At 45.6% G+C, this 16,353-nt stretch overlaps 1 protein-coding gene across 4 annotated transcripts in view; it reads left to right on the top strand.

Moving 5' to 3' along the window:
- Rgs10 (regulator of G protein signaling 10) overlaps nt 1-16,353 on the top strand; it is a 40,004-nt gene that overhangs the window by 4,680 nt on the left and 18,971 nt on the right. Inside the window, exons 1-4 of one of the 4 annotated variants that reach the window (XM_034510165.2) lie at nt 1,208-1,229; nt 5,167-5,334; nt 8,760-8,878; nt 9,978-10,064. In XM_034510165.2, the coding sequence (XP_034366056.1) occupies nt 1,223-1,229; nt 5,167-5,334; nt 8,760-8,878; nt 9,978-10,064 (381 nt within the window). In that variant the 5' untranslated portion in view covers nt 1,208-1,222. Of the gene's footprint in view, nt 1-1,106; nt 1,230-5,166; nt 5,335-6,034; nt 6,096-8,759; nt 8,879-9,977; nt 10,065-16,353 lie in introns of those variants that run through there. The other 3 variants (XM_076911326.1, XM_076911322.1, XM_034510173.2) reach the window with 3 other exon arrangements.

Here is a 16,353-nt window from a genome sequence, read left to right as displayed (position 1 = left end):
TGGGAAGTGGAGACTCATGGGTCCCTGAAACTCACTGGCCAGTGGGTCTAGCCTATTTAACACTCCCAGGCTGGTGAGAGCTTCCTTCAAAAGACAAGATGGACAGTGGCTGAGAAGAGACACACAGGTCTTCACAGGTACTTGTGCCATGCACCAGCATATGTGTCCACCAGCACATATGTCCACCAGCACACACGTCCATCAGCACACACACCCAGCACGTATGTCCACAAGCACACACAGGGACAGACACACAAAGAAGTCTGTGGGCTGGGGCTGGGGCTGGGGTGTAGCTCAATTAAGAGAGTGCTTATTTAGCAGGCATGACTCTCTGAATTCAATCCTTAAGACAACACAAAATTGGCCATGGTGGATTTTAGCACCAGAGAGGTAGGAGGATCAGAAATTCAGGATCATCCTTGACTTCATAGCAAGTCAAGGCCAATCAGAGTACATGTGCCCCTTCACAACACACACACACACACACACACACACACACACACACACACGCCCCTATATACCAACACTCACAAAAACCAGCCCACCCTCCCACCACCAAAACCAAGCAAGCAAATGTATGGGTTAATTCATGAATAATAGTGAACTTGGGAGGCTGGGGCTGGGATTTGCTGGGAGTTTGAGACCAGCCAGAGCTACATAGGAAGACCCTGCCTTAAAACTGCCTCCCTCTCCCACACAAAGACAGCATGACCGATCCGACAAACTGTGCTTACAGGATTTGGGATTAGCCCAGGGCCTATGTGTGTTGGGTAAGTGCTCTACCACTGAGCCACACCCCTAGCCCAGAAGTCCTTTATCTTGAAGTGACTAGAGACAAGGAGTGTGGGAGGAAGGGTACTTTATACATAAATGTCAAACCCATTCCTGGAGACAAGGGAAGGCAGTGACGGGGACTTGGGGCCACTGTGGTCATTTTTCAGGGTCTTGGGGGCCATTATTGTTTTTCTGGGTCTCTGACCACCTAGAAAGTGGGGATTCTTAGGAGGGAACAAACAACAGTCTGGCATCCTTATTTCCTTCCCCTAGTCAATGCTGGAAACTGTGGCCATCTGTTGTTTAGTCCACCCAAAAGAGGATGTTGAGGCAAGTTTTCTGTTTGGGCCCAAGAGCGTCAGGGAACCCTGATCCCCTGTTGTTCTACAAATCAGCTCTGAGAAGGCGGCGAGCCTTGGTCTGCTGGATCGTCTAGGTGGACCAGACCATGGAACGTAAGGACTACCTTCCCCTTCAGAACACATTCTCAGCTTGGGGGCGGGCGAAGAGGGCCTAGGGAGGAGGGTGTTGTGTTGAGACAGGCGCACTGTGACATCTGAGGGGCTGCTGAGTCCTGAGCTCTATGATCAAAGTGTCACTGTGCACCTTCAGAGCTGTGCCGCCCTCTACGGCCCGGCCTGTTTTCCTGTTCTTGTCTTACCTGCCACTTCTTAGTAGGGCTGTTTTAAAACTTTTAAACTTCATCCTTTTTTTTTTTTCTTTTTCTAACTGTAGTGAATTTCCACATCCTCAGTTGGGGCCTTGCACGCCTGTAAGGTCATTCTCAGGGGCTAGATACTAGTGATAAATACGTAAAGTAATATTTAGATACAGAATTTCCATGACCCAGTTTCTGTGGAGACTTAAGTAGATCACCAGTTAAAACAAACGGATTCTCTGCTTCTATATTGGGATGTAACTTTTTTTTTTTTTAAATGTATTATGCTTGATGTGGTGTAGGTGATATGAACTGAATAAGTTTTATGGGTATGGCTTTCCCTTGAAACAACAAGCAAAGGAGAGTATTGTTTGTTTTTTCTTGTTCCTTTTCCCCTTTCTTCCTCTTTCTTTCTTTCTTTCTTTCTTTCTTTCTTTCTTTCTTTCTTTCTTTCTTTCTTTCTTTCTTAGTTTTATGGGCCAGGGTCTCATGGAGCTCACATTGGTCTCAGGACTCTGCTATGTAGCAGAGGCTGGCCTGGTCCTCCTACCTCTTACCCTTCTAAATACTGGATTACACATGAGAGCCACTACACCAGGCTCAAAGGAGAGGGCTTGAAAGGAAGGTGGGGTGTTCTGTCTAACTGCTTTGGAATTTGGGGCTAACATCTCTGCCTTTTCCTGGGTATGAATGTCTCCTTTGTCTCCATCAATGTGCTATGGATTTATGGGTACTTAGAGTCAAGCCTGTGAGAATGTACGTTGCCTCTGCTATTGAGGAAGTTGGATGTTGAGAGCTTATTAAAATATTATTTGGATTGGGGAAATGGTCTACTATGCAGGGTCCTTACATGGCTCTCCCTACAGAGTCATAGCAGAAATCTAAGCTGTAAGCATTCAGGTCTGATGACTGCCCCAGATGCCTTTTGAGTATGGATTTCTAGGGAATTCCTGTCTGGAGAAAGTCTCGATTAGCTGTGACATCATAGCTAATATAAATAATGTATTACGAAATGGATCACAAGCAAAAGGCTCCAACCATCTGTATGGCAATGCTGCACGCATCTTCGAAGATAGGCTTTAACTGAAGTCAGAAACCACACGGAACAGCACAGATGGAAATGAAACTGTCTGCACATTGTCTGTGTGCTTGATGCTCCCAGCTTAGTCTTACAGGACTCTTAACCCAACTTCCCCAGTGTGGAATTCACCCCCCCCACCCCACCCCCCATTTCTGTCTTTACCCACACTGTAACAATGTAATTGTTATTAGTCAGTCTTGTGTTCCTTCACCCCTCCTCACCCCTTCTCTCTCTCTCTCCAGGATCTTACCACATAACTCTCTCTGTATAGACTAGGCTGGCCTCGGACTCAGAGATGTGCCTGTATCTGCCCTGCAAGTGCTGGGACTAAAGGTGTCCACAGCCACGCCCTGCAGTTGTTAGCCTCTTCATAGCTGCTCCTTTCTGACCTCTCACTGTAAAGATGAGCAGAAATCAAAATTAAGCAGCAATGGAGCCTTGTGAGGAAGAACAGTTCTCCGGGTGCCAGACCACTGGCCTCGGACCAAGATTTCCTTTCTTTGCATGTCTCACATCTCCTCGGCTTCCTCACCTGGAAAACAGGGACGTTATAAATGTCACACGAGAGTGCTTTCAACCCACAGGAAAGTATGGCGCACAACCTCACACCCAGAGAACAAGTCGTAAATAGTTTTATCATCAGCTAAAGATAAATTTACTGAAAAATTAGGCCCAGGCATGAGAAAATAATTTTTTTGAAGAGCTAGAAATCAATTGGAAAACAAAGCAAAACAAGGCAAGAAACAGCCAAGCAACGGTAGAACCCCGTTTCTTCGCCATAACCTTTCAGAGTTGAAATAAAAAAGCAAAACATAAGCAGACAAAATTGAGACAAACTAATACCACTCCAAATTGCTTCTTATAGCCCGAGAAGTCTTAAAGCTCCTAGAAAAACATGTTCAGTGTATTTTTCCCACCTGGGCATTTTAAGCCTGCTTTCTTGTCTATTCACCAAAAAAATGGAAACTTGTCGATGAAAACGGATGAGCAGGCTGGGGAGCTGGCTCAGGCAGTGAAGTGCTTGCCCTGAATGTGAGAGGCCCTGAGTCTGATCCCTGGGCTCAGGTAGAAGAAGCCATTTTACTTTGTGATTGTAATCCCAGTGCTAGAGAGGCCAGGAAAGGAGGATCCCTGGGGCTCAGGGCCAGCCAGCCTGGCAGAACCAGCCAGTTCTGGATAAAAGTGAGAAACTCAGCCTGCAAAACCAAGGTGGAGAGTGGCTGAGAAAGACCTTGGAAATTGACCTCTGGCCTATATATGCACATGTGTATGCATACACACATGTACCTATGCACAAGAGTGAGAAAATATCTGAATTTGGGAGACTCTTGGGTAAGGTTTGGGCAGCGGTGAAATCTTGGTGTTTTTTTATAAATGTTTTTATTATCATTGTTAGTACTAATTATGGTAGTGTTTTGAGAGGATCTCCCCATATACAGGCCTGGCTGGTCAGGACTCCCCATATGGATTGGTCTGGCCTTGAACTCTCAGTATCTTCTTGATACTGCCTCCATGTATGAGATTACAGATATGTGCCACCATGTTTTTAAGTTTAGAGGTAAGCTTGCTTGCTATTGATAAAAGTTATTCTTTCTCTTACATATTACTAGGCAAAAATCATGTTTAAAGTGAACTGAGATAATGTAGGATCACTTAGTCTATATCAAAGAATAGATTACGTTTTCTGAATTCAGGGCGACTTGTAGGGCAGTGCCAGATGGAGCCGGCTAGTGATCCATTTCATGGGAGCCTGGAGATGTCCACTTGCTGCGACCTGGGTGAGGTTTACTGTGTCTCAAAACCCCTGTGTGAAATGCAGTTTCCATTGTGAGGTATTAGGAATATGGAAGAAACTTTTTTTTTTTAATTTAGATATATTGTTTAGAGTTGCGGCCTTTGGGAGCTGAATCAATGAGCCAAAACAAACCTCTTGCTTTATAAAGTAGCTTGCCTCAGATATGCTGTTATAGAAATAAAAAACAGAGAAAATATAGATGCCATTAAGTGAGTTGTGTTTGCAGATGTTGCTCCAGGAAGTTCTGTTTGTTGTAAGAACAACAACAAAAGTCTTAATTTTCAGAATGAAGAAGGGGAGAAGAGGGGGAGGAGGAAGTGGCAGACAGGAACACAGCGGTAGAGCACTTGCCTAGCATGTGCAGGGTCCTGCAGTCAATCATCAGTATTGAAAAACAAACAACAAAAACCCTTAAAGTCAATCTGAAGTCTTGGAAAAGATCCAAACCAATATCCAAGGAAAGAGAAAACACATGACAGGAGCCAGCAGGAGAATCCTGTGGGAAAGTTACAGTGGCAGAAATGGCCAAAAGGGAAGGCTTTACTCAGGAGAACTAAAGTCCCAAACCTGGCTCAGCAGCTAAGAGTGCATACTGGTGGTCCCTGGAGACTTGGAGTTTGGTTCTCAGCTAGCTGGTACTGCAGCTCACACCCACCTGGAAACCCAACTCTGATGCCCTTCTCTTCTGGCCTCCTCAGGCACTCATCAGCACATACCCCCACCACACACACACACACACACACACACACACACACACACACACACACACACACTTGTAATAAAACACACACTTAAGAGCTCCAAAGTCAAAACACCAGTAACCAAAGCTTTTGTGAATCCCTCCCCTGAATCACACAGTATCATTTTTATTTTCTGATGCAACGGAGATGGGAGCCCTGGAATATACCCACGAGGGACTACCACTTTCTGTGTTCCATGGACCCTGGAGTCCTGTGGAGGCAATCCTGATGGGACAAATAGGTTTTACTGGTTCTATGTGGCGATTCCTTAGGCCTGTCACCCAAGGTAAGTCATTTTCTTGGACTTTTCCAGTCTAAGGAGGCAGTTTTCTTAGACTGCTTTCCAGTCTAAGGAGGCAGTTTAGATAGTAGATCTGGAATTGTGTAACTGTGAGTGTGTGTGTGTGGTTTTGTGTGTGGGTGTGTGTGTGTGTGTTTGTGCATGAGCATAACACGTGTGGAAGCTAGAGATTGCTGTCAGGCATTTTCCTCAGCCATTCCCACCTTGATAATTTGGAACATGGTCTCACTGAACCTGGGATTCTGTGATTCGGTTAGACCACCTTGTCAGTGAGCCCCAGGAATCCTCCTGCCTCTGCCTTTTCAGCACTGGGATTACATAGGTACTGCTCCTCCTGGCTTTGTGTGTGGGTGCTAAGAATGGACCTGAGGTACCAAAGGGGCCAGCTCACCGCTTGTTCAACTGAAAGCTGCCACAAAAAGTTAATCCACAGATTAGTAGTCAAGGGGGTGGTGTGCATGTCCCCAGCAGTGGAGCCAGCTCTCAGCTGCCTGAGTGCAACCCACCATGTGCATTTATTTGCCAGAGAGCAGGGCAATGAAACCCTGGCGTGGTATGGTTGATTATTTAAGAGTGCCAAGAATTTCGGCATCCTTTCAGACTAAGGCTGAAAACGTGGAAGGGAGCGCGTGGCTGCCCGAGGTTCCCAGAACTGAGCTTGTGCCCTGCTGTTTATTTACTTCAGAGGGTCTGCCGGGGCAGTGGAGTAAATGGTCAAACTGTGTTCTCCACACAGAGGACAGAAGGTGAGTGGGAGGGGTGTTTGGGGGAAGGAGCCTCTTGTAATGATTTTTAAATCCTGATATTTGTGGAGAAGCTCTTTGTCCAGGGATAGACAGACATTCCATGGCAGATGAGGGGCCAGGAACTCATTTCTTACCCATGAGCTGGAGAGTCACTTTGGAAGGCCAGCAGGGTCAGGTAGTCAATTGTTCTAGGGAGCTTGCTTTGCCAAGAGGAATGGCACTCCCACAAATTCTCTCTCCCATACTCTGTCACTGGAGAGCACCGATGCACAGTCCCTAGGTTTCTGATGTGGGTCTGTTTCATAGAGCTGCAGGAAAAGGATTCCAGAAGAGTAAGAGGTTAATCTGGGTGTGGTGGTACAGACAGGCAATTCCAGCCCTGGAAAGGCTAAGAAAGAAGATTGTGAGTTTATGAGTTCTAAGCCAGCATAGGATACATAGTAAGGCCCTCTCTCTCAAAAACAAAACAACAAAGACAAAAAAACATTCAAAAAAAAAAAAAAAACCAAACAAAATCAAGGTTAGGATGTTTTGTTTTGCCCCCAAAAAGACATCAGCTGACAACTATTAAGTCTATTATTCTCTCCGTCCAGACCGCCTGTGTGTGTGTGCGCGCGCGTGTGTGCATGTGTGCCCAAGTGCACAGGTGTGCTTGTAAGTGTGTGTGCACATGTGTTGAAGCAGTGGACAGCTTTAAGGGGTGTTCCTTAGTAGCTATCTGCTGTTTTAGGAGCTGGGGTCTCTCAGTGGCCCGAGGCTTACCACTTAGTTCAGCTAAGCTCACACTTGGGTGATGGGAATCAAACTTGGGTCCCCATTGCCTGTGCAGAAGGCACTTGACCAACCAAGCCAGCTCCTCGGGTGTCTGGTACATTTTGATTCAAATTTTCCTTAAAAAATGTTTCACTTTTATGGTTTCCTAGATATTTTCAGTGATTAATATGTTTTTTTTCCCAATCATGCTTTAAAAAATGATTTGCTTTTTGGTCTCTTAATTTTCTTCTAGATTCAATTTTTTTTTAATAGAACCTTGTCTTTAGTGTTTGGGACAAAAAAGTCAATTATGGAAAAAGGTACTAGCTGTCAATATGGTTCCCTTGGTGGGGCATTCTTTGTAGAAAAGGGGAGAGAGACTCAGTGTGCTGTCAGCTCTCGGATGAACCTCTTATTGTGTCCCCTGATGGACACATGATAATACATATTTGTTAGATATAGTGGGTACATTTAAGTGTATGTTATATAAGGATTAGGTCAGGGTAGTTGTCATATCTACCACTTCAGAGTCTTCTTATTTCTTTGTGCTGGAAAGATGCAACATCCTCCTACCTTCTGTGGAGAGATGCATAGTTTGTACTTCTATCTTAAATGCTTAGATAACTCCCCAGCTCAGAGGATTTTCCTCAGGTGTGCACACAGATTTTACTCAAGACCTTGTAGCTCAAACAAGACAAGTTGGTTTTGAGCTTGGACTCAACCAAAGTGACATATCAGTCATGATATTCCAAGTCCTGCTGCACCCCCCCTTTTTTTTTTTGGTAAAGACGATTTTAAGTATCAAGCCTGTTGATGTAAGATGTCACGAGCAGTCACCCATTCACTCTGTGTAGCATCAAGTCAGTGACATTTAACTCTGTCACCATCTATCCATCCATCCATCTATCCATCCATCCATCCATCCATCCATCCATCCATAGGCAGGATCTCATGTTTCTCAAGCTGATTTTGAACTTCCTGTGTAGCCAAGGTTGACTGAACTCCTGATCTCTTACCTCCCAAGTGCTAAGATCCCAGACAGGTGCTACCATGGTTGCTTTTGTGCAGTTCTGAGGCTGGAACCCAGGGTTCTGTGTTACTAGACAAGCACTCTCCCAATGGAGCCACATCCCTGGCTATATTTTAAAGGATACGACATGTTTAAAAACAAAAAACGATAAATGAAACTACAGAGGTTCAAATAAAAACTGGATAAGTAACTGTGTTGGCAAACCACACTGGAGGTCCAAACGAGAGTGAAGATGGAGACCATTGATGCTTTATTTAAAATGCTGGCATTTGTTTGTCATGAGCTTTATTGTAGGACTCAGGATAGAACCCAGGGCTCAGCACATGCTAGACATGCATTCCTCCCCACATACCCTGAGCCCCATTATGGAGTCTTTGTATGTTAATAGTATCACACGAAGACATTTATCTCCATGTTTGAGTATCTTCCCAACTCTTGGGAAGATCACCCTGGCCCTGCTTCACACTCTTCCTTATGTGCCACAAGGACTAAAGATGCTGTTCTAAAGGGGCTTTCAGATCCATGGAGTCACCAGTGCAAAAGGGCAGGGGGAAGAGTCGATGCTGAGTGGATGGGAGGTAGGCTGGAGAGAGACTTAAGAGCCAAAGGACAAGCTGGGACATAATAGAAATGGCAAGTCACTCTGTTTTGTTTGTTTGTTGTTTGGTTTTTGGTTTTTGGGTTTTGGGTTTCTTTTGTCCAAACAATGGAGGGAATAGTGACTCCCACCTCAGTAGACTGGGTACATGTTAGTCATGTTAGTTTGCTGCCAATGGTGGTGATGACCTTACTGTGCAGAGTTACAGTAATTTCCTCATATGCGCTGTCTGCATGGGACAGAGTCCTTGAGTGGTAACACTTGTCTGAACTGTGTTTTGCAGATTTCCACGACAGTGATGGGAGCTCAAGCAGCAGCCACCAGAGCCTCAAGAGCACAGCCAAGTGGGCGTCCTCCTTGGAGAATCTTCTGGAAGATCCAGAAGGCGTGAAGAGATTTAGGGTTCGCCTTTTTTATTGTTCATTAGAATAGATGCAATAGGAAAAGTTTTGACACGTGTGTGATGGCGGATAGGGGTGTGAGGACCAGGGTGGTGTTTGATACTCACTGTCCTAGCTACAGATTAAGAACTGTTCATCGGTCATGGCCACCTTGGACTCTCACTAAGGGACATGGAGCCTGCCCCTGGTTTTCCTATAGATAGTGGGGAGGAGATTGGGGTGATAAGGAAGGGTGCTCTACCCAAATGGGATCCAGAGGAAGGGTTTTCAGGACTAGCAAGGATGATCTGGATCTTTGGGGTAAAGGTTTGTTCTTTTCAGTCTCAGACCCTCTCTGGAGACATCACTGGTGAGAGAGGTTGGATGATAAGTGACAAAGTAAAGCCGGGGAAGGAATCTTCCAATGGAGGGCTGATGGACAGGAAAGAGCTAATGCCACCAAGAAATGACTTTCTTGCCAGCATAACTGCTGCTGCTCACAGCAGTCACTCATGAGTCTCAATCCTGACCCTGCACCTTGGCTTTTTAAGTGATGGCTTAAGGTGTTGCTGGTCCCCATGGAGCCCCATGGGAGGCAGAGCTGTGAGCACTGTTTAGAGGCCAGTGAGGTTTGAACTGGTGGCTGGAGAGCTGGCCACATGCTGACTCCTCAACCAGCAGTCCCAGGAGAGCACACCTCCAACTTAAAATGGTCTCCATCACTGTGATTTGGACAGGCTTAATATGTTTTCTTTTCTTTTGTTTAAAAAAAAAGGGCCTGGCTTTGGAGGAATGTACTTTGTTTAAACAGTCTCTGGAAGGGGCTGATATATCTTCCACTTTAATTTACTTTTTGGTAATTTATTGTCGGCTCAGAAATGCGAGTAGATTCCCGCCTCATTTTTATTGTGCCTTGCAATGTCAAAACCATTAAGGTGAAATGCGTAAGAAATACTTGCTTCAACATTAAACATGTTCTTTGTTTTCCGGGTGGAGTTTTTTCAAGGGCTGATTAATCCAGGCTCCTCGGCCCACTTTTGCCAAGTCATCTTCTAAAGGAAATGCATCTTTTTCTCAGTGTTGAACACTATATGATTCTTTCTCCCCATTTTTATCTATAGGAATTTCTGAAGAAGGAATTCAGTGAAGAAAACGTCTTGTTTTGGTTGGCATGTGAAGATTTCAAGAAAATGGAGGACAAGAAGCAGGTACCTCTCTGCTTTCTGCTTTCCTAATGGATTTTCCCTCTCATTACTCCACCTCAGACACCTGTCACCCAGATTTGGGAAGTGCCAAGATCATCCTCACTTATACCAGACTCAAGGGAAGATTTCAATTTTTCAATGAGTACCTTGTGTTGACCAAATGTTAATATTTTTTAAAAAAGAGAGCAAGTTTGCCATTTCTAAAGCAGGCCAATATTCAGAACAAACGTAAAACATCTTTTCATTTATAGTTTGTCATTGTGTGAACTGTTTTCTTTATAAATAAGTCATGGGGGTGTCTCCTCTGTGTGACACTGGTGTTGTCAGATGTGAGCCACACGATTAGCAGATATATGTGTGTCCATGACTGCCAGTCAGCGAGTCTGTGACCCCAGTAGCCGACAGGTGTTCTATGTGAAGAGTTTGTAACTCCTCCCAGAAGGTGTTTGTCTTTTGTCAGAGGTGGGCATTAGTCTCCATGCAGCCAATGAAGGGGGTGGGGAGGATGTGAGACACGTGAGCTGGGTGGGTTTCTGATGTTAACTCCTTGTCATTCCAAGGCCATAAGTCCTGTGAACGAGTGTGAACTCTGGCCAAGGTTGTTGGAAGTGAGGGGAAAGGGTTGATCAGATGATGCCCTGTCCTGTTTCCAGCGCCTGCACTGCTCACAGAGGGTCCCGAGGGCTAGGCTTCCTGTGCACAACATCTGTCTTCAGCTTACTTCCAGGAGGGTGCTAGGCCTCAGCTTTACTACCCTTGTACTTCTGTCCCTGGGACCTGGGGACCCCTCTTCCTATAGAACCTTCTCCCATTAGACATTTGGATTCTTCTTTTATTCCTTTTATTGCTTGGGATTCAATCTAGGGTATGGTCCATGTCAGGCAAGCACCTTACTATTGAGGCTTGTGCCTTGCCGTCCCTGCACTGTCTTTTGAGACAGGGTCTCACTAATTGTCCAGGTTGACCATGAATTCACTCCTGACAGGCCACTGAATCTGAGTAGCTGGGATTACAGGCCTGTGCCTGTAATTCTAAAGTGAAGCCATCTAATTTGTCAATATTGGAGCTAATTTTAGTTTATAACCTCTCTGTCTTAGTTACTGTTCTATTGCTGTGAAGAGACACTGTGATCAAGGCAACTTATGAAAGAAGAAAAGCATTTAATGGGGGCTTGCTTACAGTTTCAGAGGGTTAGTATACGATCATCACAGCTGGGAGCATGATGGCAGGCACAGAGCTGGATTACATACACACATACACAGAGAGGGAGAGACAGAGAGACAGAGACAGACAGAGAGACAGAGAGAACACCATGAGTAGATATGAGGCTAGTCCTGGCATGGGCTTTTGAAACCCATAAGACCACACCTCCCAATCCTTCCCAAACAGTCCCACCAACTGCAGACCAGGCATTCAAACAAAATGAGCTTATGGAGGCCACTCTTATTCAAACCACCACACTTGCTTCCAAACAGAGCATCTCCCCAGGCAGATGTTGCTTGCCGACTTCCAGGTTTGGAGGTTCTGTCTCTAAACGCTGGAATCTTCGGGGCCAGCAGCCATTAAATATTTGCAGACAACAACCTGTAAAGTGCACCTTGCTGCTCTCTTTCAAGGCGCTCTCTCTAGGATGGAGCAGCCTGTGGCCTTCCTCTTAGGAGCAGGTAAGAAGCGATTCTGAGATGGGTTTCTCTGGCTTGAGTCTTCAAGGCTGGCCCAGCTCTTCTAGGGATGATCGTGTCTCTCTGCCATGTTCTGCCCAGGGTACCTTGAATGGGAAGGGACTTAGTGGGGGAAGAGTGGAAAGTTGTACCAGCACTGGAAAGGTAGGATTCAGGGGTAAGTTCCCCTGGGAAGGAGCATACACCATTCTCTGTCCCCAGCACTGAAGCCAGACCTGGGAGAACCTCCATTGCATTCTGGCCTTGAGCATCTGGTGTGACCAGCGTCACACCATGAACGTCTATCTCCGAGTCAAGTGGCCATGTGGACGTCCTTCATCTGCCTTGTTCTTTGAAGGTCAGGGGTGGGGAAGACCCACAAGAGAACAAATCTACCCTTGTGGCTCAGACAGGGAGTAGAGGTCCTGGGCAGAGTTGAGCTTATACAGTGCTCTGGAGGCACCCAGCCATCTTCCGGCACCACACCTACCCTGTGTGTGTCTGTTCCCCTGGAGTGCCCAGTCCATGCAGAGTGCCAGGGATTGTGAAAAGCCCCAGAGACACCCACCTCACGGACAAACCTGATGAGCTTCTTTGGAGTACAAAGCTCTGCCGGTGTGGTGCATGTAGACGTGGAAGTGTGCAGACGTGGAAGTGTGTAGACACGGAAGTGTGTAGACACAGAAGTGTGGAGCCTGAGAACACTCAGGCATTGGAGGTCACTAAGGTCTCCTGGGAAGTAAGCTGTAGCCTGAAACCTGCAATGGTGCTTGGGAGAAGGGAAACAGTGATTCTAGAAGTGGCAACAGAACTTGGGAAGAGCAAAGAGCAGGGTGAGGGGGTTCTGCTTGCCAGTGAGCCGTTGAAATGTGTTTGATGCTAAGGATAGGTGTGGCCAAATCTGGGAATGTGTGTGCCATGGAGGGGAACCTCACACCCTGGCCCTTTAAGGTCCCTATAGGACCTTAATGTTCTATGTGGCAGATGTAGTATTGGGTGGCACTGCCCTGTTACATCCTGTGGAGATCTAGAATCAGCAGCCCCTCTCTTCACCCCCATGCCTAACACCTATCCCAGGGCATCTGGAAGGCTTGTGTCTTTAAGTCTGGAACAGACTGAGCAGTGTAATGAATGCTGCATTGATTCTCTACTCTGTCTAAGGAACAAAGATGCTTGTCTCAAACTCTCCTTTGGAACATCACAAGCTAGACCTCCATCTTAGGCATTTTTCTCAGTGTGCTTATCTTCCAAGCTCCGACAGACCAGTTCACCAAGCTTTGAGCACTCAGTGGCTTTTATAGCCCAAAGTTGTAACCTCGGGCTTTGCCACCCACACCCAAATTCACGAAATAATGACTCTGAGATTGAATTATTATGAATAATTGCCTAAGCCAAAAGCTAGGGCTTGTTCCTCAACTAGCTTGTAATCAGGTATTCTGTTTATTCCATTCTAAGTCCTGCCATGTGGGGGTTACCTCCCCTCAGGGTCACAAAACTGGCCCCATCACGTTTTAGGGAGACTCCTCTGTGCCTCTGACTCTCTCCCAGAATTCCTCTCTCTACACTGGAACTTCAACGTCCCTATTTCCTGCCTAAGCTCATAGGCCAACAGCCCTTTATGGGCAGGCGAAGCTTCCACACACTGTACAAAAGATTCCCTCTACACAAAGTTCCAAAGGCTTCCTACAATCCTTCTCAGAGCGACATGGTCAGGTATGTCATAGAGATTCTTCACTCCTGGAACCAATTTCTGTGCTAGTTAGGGTTACTACAGCTTTCATGAAACAAAAGCAACTTGGACAGAAAAGGCTTTATTTGGTTTATACTTCCACATCATAATCTACTCTTGAAGGAAGTTAAGACAGGAACTCAAACAGGGCAGGAACCTGGAAGCAGAAGCTGATGCAGAGGCTGTGATGGAGTGCCACTTACTGGGTTGCTCATCATGGCCTTCTCAGCCCCCATTTTTATAGTACCCAGGACCACCAGCACCCATAATAAATAGACTGGTCCTTCCTACATCAGTCATTAGTTAAGAAAACTAAGGCTAGCTGTAGCCTAATCTTATGGAAGCATTTTATCAATAGAGGCTTCCTCCTCTCAGATGATTCTAGCTTCTGTCAAGTTGACATAAAACTAGCCAGCACAATGCTGTTGGGGAGGGCGGAGTCATTGGTGATACGGGCATGTCTGGGTCTTGGTCTGGGTCACAGCATCAAGCTTTTACACTGCTACCATGCACGGATGTAGGGGTGTGATTTGAGACATCAGCGGCAGCCAACGTTAGGCTACTGCATGTTAGTTACATAAACACGCAGAGCCAACCTCTGGCCCCACAGGCTCAACTGGGGCCAGCTGCTGGGAAGGTAAAACTAGGCAGTCAGCTCTGAGGTACTAGTTTCCAGAAGTGGAGGAGGAGGCAGGCCCGGCAGAAAGCACCTAACTGAATTTCACAATCAAACTTACCACATCTGTCTCAAAGGGAGCGTGGGAGGCTTTATCTCTCTCTGCAGTCAATTGAGGCAGCTGTGGGCCTGATGCAAATCAGGCTTTCAAACCTCTGCTAGTTTAAGGACAACTGGTCGATTTGTTTTCTTTTCTTTTTTCTTTTTTTCCTGGTGTGTGCATATGTGTTGTATGTGTGCCTGTGTTGTGCATATGTGCTTGGTTTTTTGCATGTGTGTGAGTACATGTGTGAAAATGCTCATTATATACATGTTTGAACATGCATGTGGAGGCCTGAGACCAATGTGAAGATATCATCCTCCATCACTCTTCCACTTTAGTCACTGAGACAGGGTCTCTCAATCAAACCCAGAGCTTATCTATATGGCTAGTCTCGCTAGCCAGCTTGGCCTGTCTCCTCTTTCCCAGGCTGAGATGGCAGGTAAAGCCACATAGACAAGTTCTAGGGATCCAGATCCTGGTGCTCACTGTGTGGTGATGGCTTTACCTCTGAGCCTCTCCTCGGTGAATACCTCACATTCACTGACTCTCAGTATCTTGTATAACATTCTTCTCCATCTTTTGTAGTTTGTCTTTCTGTCTCCTATGCCCATGAGTTCAGGCGTCATTGTCTGTCTTCCTCTCCGTAGTATCCAAACATCTAGATCCATGTCAGGCACAGTTTGTTTCTTTCCTTCTGAGGGATGATGGTGTGCCCTCCAGTTAGTCTGCACTCTCACCTTCTGAAACCCTGGACATGACAATGGGCCTGAAAGATAGGAATATATTCTAGCCTGCTGGGGATTTCATTCTTAGAATCCCAAGGGTTGAGCAGCCCTGAGTTTTGATTTTCTTTCAATGTGGTCCTACGACTCTGCAGACTATTGGGCAAAGCAGGGCCCTGGCTTAGGAAGCTCTAACATTGCTTGTATTGAATGAATACTGGGAACTTTGGGAACCAGGGAAAATGACACTTCCTGCCTTCTATCCTCAGATCCTCTTGTTTCTTATACCTTCCTTTTGTCAGCACTCAGCACATTCCATTTCTCTGTGGTTTTAAAACCTTTCTCTCATGTGCCTTTTCCCTATGAGTTATCATGTGAGGTATTTGTAGCTTTTAGGGCAATTCAACATTTATGCCTTATAAAACCACAGAGACAGGCTGGAGAGCTGGCTCAGCAGTTCAAAGCCCTGTGTGCTCTTCCAAAGGACTTAAATTTGGTTTTCAGCACCCTTGTCAGGTGACTCACGACCGAGTTATAGGGGATATGATACCTCTGGCCTCTGTGGGCACATCCCCCCATACACATATAGATAATAAAAATAAAAATGAATCTTTTTAAAAAAGATTTTATTTATTTATTTTACATATATGAGTTCACTGTAGTTGTCTTCAGGCAAGCCAGAAGAGGGCGTCAGATCTAATTGCAGATGGTTGTGAGCCACCATGTGGTTGCTGGGAATTGAACTCAGGACCTCTGGAAGAGCAGTCAGTGCTCTTAACCACTGAGCCATCTCTCCAGCCCCAATAAAAATGAATCTTAAAAAAGAACAGAGAAAGCTCCAACAATGTATTTATTTTTTGGCTAACCCTGAGTTCACTTGTTCATTCATTCATTCATTCATTCATACATTCACTCATCCATTTTCCCATTCCTCAGTCACCTCATGTACACTGAGCCTGTTTACTATGTGGCAAGCATTGAGAAGAACTTGGCCTCTTGTACAGATTTGTGCAGACCACATCAAGAACTGGACAAGGGGGTGGAGTAGGGACTGCTTTCCAGTGTTCACAGCTCTGAGAGAGCTTTGGGTCAGCATTTAAATATGATAGTACCTTGTATTTTAATAGTATTTTAAAGCTTAGCATCATGAGTCTATGGTATTGATTGTTTTATGGGGGTGTATAATTTACTTAACACTACAACTTGATCTCATATCTGGATATATTTGGGGGTGATTTTTTTAAAAAGTGCTTTTAAAAACAGTTTAAAATATTCCTTCAAAGCAGTTTGTGCTCTGTGAGTGAGTGGATTACACAGGAAAGGCACACTGCCTTCACCCCAATCCCTTCAGAATTCAGGTGCCACCTGGGGTGGATACCGTCTTTCTGACTACAGCCTGTGGTATGAAATTTTAATCCATCTAATCCATTTTCACCACGGGTGTGGCAGGATTCACACTGA

The sequence above is a fragment of the Arvicanthis niloticus genome, chromosome 1 (genome assembly GCF_011762505.2).
Source record: "Arvicanthis niloticus isolate mArvNil1 chromosome 1, mArvNil1.pat.X, whole genome shotgun sequence".
NCBI lineage: Eukaryota > Metazoa > Chordata > Mammalia > Rodentia > Muridae > Arvicanthis > Arvicanthis niloticus.
The sequence above is the reverse complement of the archived record's forward strand: the minus strand, read 5'-3'. Positions and strand labels throughout refer to the sequence as shown.